Source organism: Mya arenaria, chromosome 5 (assembly GCF_026914265.1).
Source record: "Mya arenaria isolate MELC-2E11 chromosome 5, ASM2691426v1".
Classification (NCBI taxonomy): Eukaryota; Metazoa; Mollusca; class Bivalvia; order Myida; family Myidae; genus Mya; species Mya arenaria.
Genome location: NC_069126.1, coordinates 73,130,705 through 73,139,847, shown reverse-complemented (window position 1 = coordinate 73,139,847; position 9,143 = coordinate 73,130,705). Strand labels below are relative to the sequence as shown.

The window sequence follows — 9,143 nt, the reverse complement described above, 5'->3', positions numbered from 1 at the left end:
GCCACGAGCTAGGCTCATGAAAACGGTACAGTACAGTAGGGTAGGCGCCTATTTCGAGGAGAGTATTAAATCCGGCCCTATACTTTTTTTAGTATCTTTGTGAGGAAGAAACAACCAGCTTCCAGAAAATATTTTTGGTTTTTAATTTCTAGACTAAATTAAGCGCAGGTATGGAAACACGGCCATAGTGTCTAACTCTTTTAATTCTTTAACAATTTAACAAAGTTTGTTATCGTTGTAACGTAGAAACAACCAGCTTTCAGAAAATATTTTCGTAATTAATTTCGTTGGAAGAGTCGGGTAACCCGAACCAGAGGTATTTAGTGCCTAATGAAAAACAACCAATGATCTTACCTTGCATAGTTTATTGGAGGAATATATTGTTGTTTGATTGTTTGCTTGTTTTCTAACTATACCTTAAAGGTTAAAACAATATAATGAAGAACACTTATAGAAAAGTTTTAACGGATAAATCAACTGCCGAATGGTGATATTCAAATAACATTAAAACGTATCCGCATCGTAAATTTCTCGTTTTTAACACGATTTTGTTTAATATAAGCACGTCATGCTTTGGGTGCGCTATAACGATAATGGTTCAACACGGGTGCATCTCTTGAAATGTTTCCAACTTTCCATATTGCTGTTTTAAAACTGGGAAATTGCATACAACGTTATCAATTTTACGGTTTACGACACACATAGAGACGCCATTCATTATCGTCGAAAAAATATCAACACTCGCTGTCGTCTAAAATCACCAACATCATTGTCCTCTGAAAATGAAAAAAACTCATATCATAAAATAGAGACAAAAAAAACAACATAAAAGCGACAACACACACTGTCGTCTAAAAAAATCAGGGTAAAAACGCACTACCGTTTGAAAAAATAAAAATAGCGACAACAACGGCTCTCCCATCTGAACACTAAGGGACATCACGCACTGTCGTCTGGACACGGATTGACATCACACACTGTCGTCTGGACACTGACGGATAACACACACTGTCGTTTACAAAATAACACACGAACACCTGACTTAAAACTGAGGAACCACACGCATTTTCGTCTGCAAACTGAGGTGCAACACGAAAGCTACCGATGCAAAAAAACTCCCGTCTAAAAAGTAGGGACAATACGCGCTGCCACGGCATGACAGGTATGGGAACCGAGGGTCAATTTATTAAATACACTGCCGTTTGAAAACTCAGAGTATATTAGCCGTATTGAAAACGGAAAGACAACACGCGCTAATGTATGAAAACTGAGGGGAACCACACACTGTCGTATAATTACTGACGAATTACACACACTGCCGTATGAAAACTACGAATAACACGCACTGCCGTATGGAAACTACGAATAACACACACTGCCGTATGAAAACTACGAATGGCACACACTGCCGTATGAAAACTACGAATAACACGCACTGCCGTATGGAAACTACGAATAACACACACTGCCGTATGAAAACTACGAATAACACGCACTGCCGTATGGAAACTACGAATAGCACACACTGCCGTATGGAAACTACGAATAGCACACACTGCCGTATGGAAACTACGAATGGCACACACTGCCGTATGGAAACTACGAATAGCACACACTGCCGTATGGAAACTACGAATAGCACACACTGCCGTATGGAAACTACGAATAACACGCACTGCCGTATGGAAACTACGAATAGCACACACTGCCGTATGAAAACTACGAATAGCACACACTGCCGTATGGAAACTACGAATGGCACACACTACCGTATGGAAACTACGAATGGCACACACTACCGTATGGAAACTAAGAATGGCAAACACTGCCGTATGGAAACTACGAATAACACGCACTGCCGTATGGAAACTACGAATGGCACACACTGCCGTATGGAAACTACGAATGGCACACACTACCGTATGGAAACTACGAATGGCACACACTACCGTATGGAAACTACGAATGGCACACACTGCCGTATGGAAACTACGAATAACACGCACTGCCGTATGGAAACTACGAATAGCACACACTGCCGTATGGAAACTACAAATAGCACACACTGCCGTATGGAAACTACGAATGGCACACACTGCTGTATGGAAACTACGAATGGCACACACTGCCGTATGGAAACTACGAATGGCACACACTACCGTATGGAAACTACGAATGGCACACACTACCGTATGGAAACTACGAATGGCACACACTGCCGTATGGAAACTACGAATAACACGCACTGCCGTATGGAAACTACGAATAGCACACACTGCCGTATGGAAACTACAAATAGCACACACTGCCGTATGGAAACTACGAATGGCACACACTGCCGTATGGAAACTACGAATGGCACACACTGCCGTATGGAAACTAAGAATGGCACACACTGCCGTATGGAAACTAAGAATGGCACACACTGCCGTATGGAAACTACGAATGGCACACACTGCCGTATGGAAACTACGAATGGCACACACTGCCGTATGGAAACTACGAATAGCACACACTGCCGTATGAAAACTACGAATGGCACACACTGCCGTATGAAAACTACGAATAGATCACACTGCCTTATGAAAATTACAAATAGCACACACTGCTGTATGGAAACTACGAATAACACACACTGCTGTATGGAAACTACGAATAGCACACACTGCCGTATGGAAACTACGAATAGCACACACTGCCGTATGAAAACTACGAATGGCACGCACTGCCGTATGAAAACTACGAATAGATCACAGTGCCTTATGAAAATTACAAATAGCACACACTGCCTTATGGAAACTACGAATAGCACACACTGCTATTTGGAAACTACGAATAACACACACTGCCGTATGGAAACTACGAATAGCACACACTGCCGTATGAAAACTACGAATGGCACACACTGCCGTATGGAAACTACGAATAGCACACACTGCCGTATGGAAACTACGAATAGCACACACTGCCGTATGGAAACTACGAATAGCACACACTGCCGTATGGAAACTACGCATGGCACACACTACTATTTGGAAACTACGAATAACACACACTGCCGTGTGGAAACTACGAATAGCACACACTGCCGTATGGAAACTACGAATAGCACACACTGCCGTATGGAAACTACGAATAGCACACACTGCCGTATGGAAACTACGAATAGCACACACTGCCGTATGGAAACTACGAATAGCACACACTGCCGTATGAAAACTACGAATAACACACACTGCCGTATGAAAACTACGAATAGCACACACTGCCTTATGAAAACTACGAATAACACGCACTGCCGTATGAAAACTACGAATAGCACACACTGCCGTATGAAAACTACGAATGGCACACACTGCCGTATGAAAACTACGAATAGCACACACTGCCGTATGAAAACTACGAATAGATCACACTGCCTTATGGAAACTACGAATAGCACACACTGCCGTATGGAAACTACGAATAGCACACACTGCCGTATGGAAACTAAGAATAGCACACACTGCCGTATGGAAACTACGAATAACACACACTGCCGTATGGAAACTACGAATAGCACACACTGCTGTATGGAAACTACGAATAGCACACACTGCTGTATGGAAACTACGAATAGCACACACTGCCGTATGGAAACTACGAATAGCACACACTGCCGTATGGAAACTACGAATAGCACACACTGCCGTATGGAAACTACGAATAGCACACACTGCCGTATGGAAACTACGAATAGCACACACTGCTGTATGGAAACTACGAATAGCACACACTGCCGTATGAAAACTACGAATGGCACACACTGCCGTATGAAAACTACGAATGGCACACACTGCCGTATGGAAACTACGAATGGCACACACTGCCGTATGAAAACTACGAATGGCACACACTGCCGTATGAAAACTACGAATGGCACACACTGCCGTATGAAAACTACGAATGGCACACACTGCCGTATGAAAACTACGAATAGATCACACTGCCGTATGAAAACAACGAATAGATCACACTGCCTTATGAAAATTACAAATAGCACACACTGCTGTATGGAAACTACGAATAGCACACACTGCCGTATGGAAACTACGAATAGCACACACTGCCGTATGGAAACTACGAATGGCACACACTGCCGTATGGAAACTACGAATAGCACACACTGCCTTATGGAAACTACGAATAGCACACACTGCCTTATGGAAACTACGAATAGCACACACTGCCGTATGGAAACTACGAATAACACACACTGCCGTATGAAAACTACGAATGGCACGCACTGCCGTATGGAAACTACGAATGGCACAAACTGCCGTATGAAAACAACGAATGACACACACTGCCGTATGAAAACTACGAATGGCACACACTGCTGTATGGAAACTACGAATAGATCACACTGCCGTATGAAAACTACGAATGGCACACACTGCCGTATGGAAACTACGAATAGATCACACTGCCGTATGAAAACTACGAATGGCACACACTGCCGTATGGAAACTACGAATAGATCACACTGCCGTATGAAAACTACGAATAGATCACACTGCCTTATGAAAACTACGAATAGATCACACTGCCGTATGAAAACTACGAATAGATCACACTGCCTTATGAAAACTACGAATAGCACACACTGCCGTATGAAAACTACGAATAGATCACACTGCCTTATGAAAATTACGAATAAATGACACTGCCGTATGAAAACTACGAATGGCACACACTGCCGTATGGAAACTACGAATAGCACACACTGCCGTATGGAAACTACGAATGGCACACACTGCCGTATGGAAACTACGCATGGCACACACTGCCGTATGAAAACTACGAATAGCACACACTGCCGTATGGAAACTACGAATGGCACACTATGCCGTATGAAAACTGACTAATTAATATAACAGCACTGCCGTTTGGAAAAAAACACTGAGGGACAATATGTATTGCCGTCTTAAAAGTAACAACACAATTTGTTCAACGTTTTTTTTTTATTCTCATAAGTCCAGTTTCATTTTTCCATCAAAACCTTTTCATCAGAACTAAGAGCAACACATTTATATACATATAGTTCATACTGTCATACAAAACAGCAGGAGCAGAGCTCAGCCCACTGTCAAACCATGACTCCACGTTGATAGAATTACATCTGTCCGTGGTACACTTGTGTTCACATGTGGGATATGGCCCGTCTTTTACGCAGCAGTTGTCGCCGGAGCATAGTGCTGGGGCTTGGCACGTTCTCAGAACGGATCGGACATGGCTCATATCTGAAATTTAAAGAAAATAGCAAATGAATGCACAATTCTTTTTTTCAAACACATCACACAACGTGTACACAACAGCTGTCGCCGGACTAAATTAAACATTAGTATTTACTTATTGATTTAACTGCTGTCCTCGTGGAACCCTTCTCCACTTCATTCTTCAATGTTTTCATTTTTATAGTATTTACAAACTCTTCAAACGTTGTTATCGAGGCTTCCAAAGTGTATATGGTATAGTATATATATAGTATAAAGATAGCATTTGTATTTCATTAGTTTAAAATTAAAACTGCTAAATGAATACGTCTGCCTCAAGATTTAACCCACTACATGTCAATAATGCCGCGCTTAGGATTAAAGAACAGCTCTTCGGTATCAGTCGCTTCTTCAGAAGATGTTTTGCAATGAACAAACTGTTGAGCATTTCAAGTACAATATTGGCAGTGTAATGTAATCGAAAAGTAGTCGAAATTTACTCATTTTTTTCACAAGTTAACATTTATACTGTTACTATGATAACGAATAAACCCCAGACTTTACCAGTACCCCAACCCCTCCACACAACAGTAGTGAAATACATGTACCTTGATTAAACAAAGCCTTCGTGTAGCAGGACCTCGGCCTCTCGCATTTCAAAGTATGGGGCCACTGAGTCGCATTGACACACTCATAGTCCACCCTGGGATCGGATGATAACGTGTAAGTGCAAGAATAGCAGGCAAACGGTTCTGAAAATGGTCAAAATATTGCTTTACATGTTCAGGTTTCCTTCTTTGTGCTACCGCTAAGTCAATATGGAAAGCAGTGCAATTTTCTGTACTGACACATTTATAGTTTATGGTAGGAAAACAAGAATAACAGGTCAATGTTTTAGAAGATAGGGAAAATAAAGGTACACACTCTATCGCTAGGTAAATAGCTGGACTCTGAGTAATAGTTAGATGACATGAAGTAATATTTTGATAATTAAAAATGGACGGAGTGAGCGAAGCGAACGAGCCCTTCTTATTTATTCAGAAATAACTTCAGGTCATGATACTACGCAAAATCTGACGCAGGGCAGGTACCTTTAAACACCCGCGAAAGTTGGAATTCTTCGTGATTAAGCTTAGTACTAATTGAATGCCTATCTGCAATTTCATTGGCTGAGAATGTAGGTTGTATTCTAAATGTAAATGCAATCGGAAGGTAAACTATTCAGAAGAACATAGTATAAAATATAATGTAAACAATAATTGCATGTCAAGGAGGTCCTGGATACCTCTCTCAAATGTTTTTATTAGTGTATATATGGTAAAGTTGCATGTTTGGCATTCGGCAACTGAATTGGAACGATTGGCTTGACTGTTCCACTGACAGCAAAATATCGACAAATAACCTTTAATAAATGTGTATTTGCTATAAAGGAAAGACGTTTGCGTAATGTACACCGGCCCTTCCCCCTACCCCGACGGACCCGATAGCTACAGTCAGAGCAAAGGGTATATAATTGATGGGCTCCGCAAGGCGGGAAATTATTTTAGGAAATTGCAAATACTATGGTATATATATATATATATATATATATATATATATATATATATATATATATATATATATATATATATATATATATATATTCTTTATTTCCTCCTATAAGAAGAGCATACATGTACATTATATGTAAATAGTGAGCAATAATTACAATCAAATATATTTAACTATATACAAATATATATATACACATACTTAAATCGATTCTAAGATACAGGCTATATAAAATAAAGTCTATATTGCAAATAGATTATAAACAGTACTGCAGTTAATTAGGGTTACAAATCATGTACTCAATTAAATGTGTTTAGTAAGCATTCATCTTATACAGTGTTCGAAGTATATACTTGAAACAACATAGACGGACGTGATCATCTAAGTCAACGACAACCAAACCATTGAACAACGAGATGACCTGATCTTCAGGTTCAAATGCACAAAACTGTGTGAATCGACAATTACCTAACACTTTTGCCAAATATAACCATAAACATCTGCGTATTTTTATATGACATTGGCAAAAAAGTATAACATGTAATGCAAATGATGAGTAGACAAGACCGCACCCCGAACATATCCTATCATAGCGTCGCTCGAAGTGTTTGCACATTAAGTTATAGGCTCTTGAGCAACACCCATTATATGACGGATTTAGCGAGCTGAAATGCCAAAAGTTGCATATGTCGTATGTGTTATGTACTTGACTAAATAGAACCAAGTCTTTGTCTGTTGATAAACGCTTCTTCCATTCGTCCTCTATCGTAGTTTGTATGGCGACTTTAACAGTTCGTTTCCACGCATTCGCATTGGGGAAATGTCCGGATTGGATGTAAGTGTTTATTAAGTTGTGTCAGGTTGTATTTGCCCAATATCGACAATATATCGGGTATGAAGCCTGTTGCTTTCATCGGGAACATTTTGCAGGAAAGCAGTCTGTTTACGAATATTTGTTTGACTGTGTATTTTTCATCGAGGCGGCATAATTGGCCAAGCAGTAGTAATTTGCGCTTATCAATGAGATTCATAATGGGGTACACTTTTAATGTGCTGAATACTACATCCGTTCTGGCGTGTTTAGGAACCGACTGTATCATCTTTATACATTGACGATGAAGTGTCTCTAGGGGAAGTAACTGTGTCACGGTGACTTCTGACCAGAGTTCAGTCCCATAAAGTGCACGGGACAATACGACTGATTCATATATCCGTTTGTTAGTCAAAGGATTCAGTGTGTTTTGGCCTCGACATGCGACGGAGCTGTAAAACGTTTTACGAAGTTTATCGCATCTGTCTGATATATTAGTATTTAATGAGAGATGCTGTTCGCAAGGTATTCCAAGATGCGTATATATCTTCTTCAATGCAACTATTGCAGAGCTTCCACTGTCTGTTACGTTCATGTGGCTTATCATTGAAAACTACAACTTTACATTTGGAGTTAATGTAGTAATATTGCTCTTCACATGAGTTTATATAACACATTTCAATAAGTTTGTCAAGGCCGGATTTGGTATAAGAGAGGATCACCATGTCGTCTGCTGAAGTTGGACACCCACATTTTATGTTGTAGATACTAAAACAGTTTTCGCTTTTCTCTATTTTGTTCATAAGGTCATTGATACCATTGTGTTGAGCTCGTGCCAGCTACACGTGCTAGCTAATTACTATGTAATAATCAGACGTTCTAGATATATACGTGATAATTTTCTTCAAACTTTAAAATCGCTTTTGGTTTAAAAACGGTCATGTTTTCATTGAAATTCCCAGCTGAAGTACTGTATTGAAATTAATATTTAATTTAAGTTCTTCAAGAAAGGGAGAAGAATTTGAACAGATTATACACAGATGGAAAATGATCTACCTGCGTCTGCCAACTGAAAAGTTCCAAATAAAATCGTACAAAATAACAGAAATTGATCCATAGTTATCCTTCCTACATTCGACACTGGTACACGGTTCTACGAACCTAATTTACATCCGTTTAATATTTATTTAGAGTCATCATTCGGAAAGTGTAAATGGAGGAGGACCTAAATCATGCATATAAACTTCTATACAATGAATACTTGAATACTTGAATTTAAGGCATGCATGAAAAATATATACTTTATAAAGAACAGGGTGCTGAAATGGGACAGGATGCTAGGGGGAGAAAAGGGCACATAGTGTCAGGCTGTAAAAATATTAACATTAGGAATTTGACAAAAATAGATAAAAAGTGTGTCGTATTGAAGTCATTCATATTGTTAAACAGGAGTCTAATTTTCTGTCCCTTTTGCCATTAAATGGCATAATTATATATTTCAATGTCAATGACCCTATGTCTGTAAC

The 9,143-nt window shown here is 39.7% G+C and overlaps 2 protein-coding genes across 2 annotated transcripts; one reads left to right on the top strand and one right to left on the bottom strand.

The window, feature by feature from the left end:
- The first annotated feature begins 1,352 nt into the window (after positions 1-1,352).
- On the top strand, positions 1,353-4,703 carry LOC128235940 (uncharacterized). The gene has a single exon (XM_052950726.1). The coding sequence runs from the start codon at positions 1,353-1,355 to the stop codon at positions 4,701-4,703; it is 3,351 nt and encodes a 1,116-aa protein (XP_052806686.1).
- Positions 4,704-4,991: 288 nt separating this feature from the next.
- LOC128236147 (U-scoloptoxin(05)-Cw1a-like) lies at positions 4,992-8,825 on the bottom strand. The gene is made up of 3 exons (XM_052951017.1): positions 8,674-8,825; positions 5,864-6,007; positions 4,992-5,282 (listed from the first exon to the last, which is right to left on the bottom strand). The coding sequence occupies exons 1-3, from the start codon at positions 8,732-8,734 to the stop codon at positions 5,035-5,037; spliced, it is 453 nt and encodes a 150-aa protein (XP_052806977.1). The 5' UTR covers positions 8,735-8,825; the 3' UTR covers positions 4,992-5,034.
- Positions 8,826-9,143: the final 318 nt, after the last annotated feature.

Bases quoted from the DNA above. Each gene is read 5' to 3' on its own strand.
- LOC128235940 (XM_052950726.1), top strand. From the start codon at position 1,353: ATGGAAACTACGAATAACACACACTGCCGTATGAAAACTACGAATGGC.
- LOC128236147 (XM_052951017.1), bottom strand. From the start codon at position 8,734: ATGGATCAATTTCTGTTATTTTGTACGATTTTATTTGGAACTTTTCAG. The intron at 6,008-8,673 runs GTAGATCATTTT...GACCATTTTCAG, and splicing joins TTTTCAGTTGGCAGACGCAG to AACCGTTTGCCTGCTATTCT. The intron at 5,283-5,863 runs GTACATGTATTT...TTTAAATTTCAG, and splicing joins GAAGGCTTTGTTTAATCAAG to ATATGAGCCATGTCCGATCC.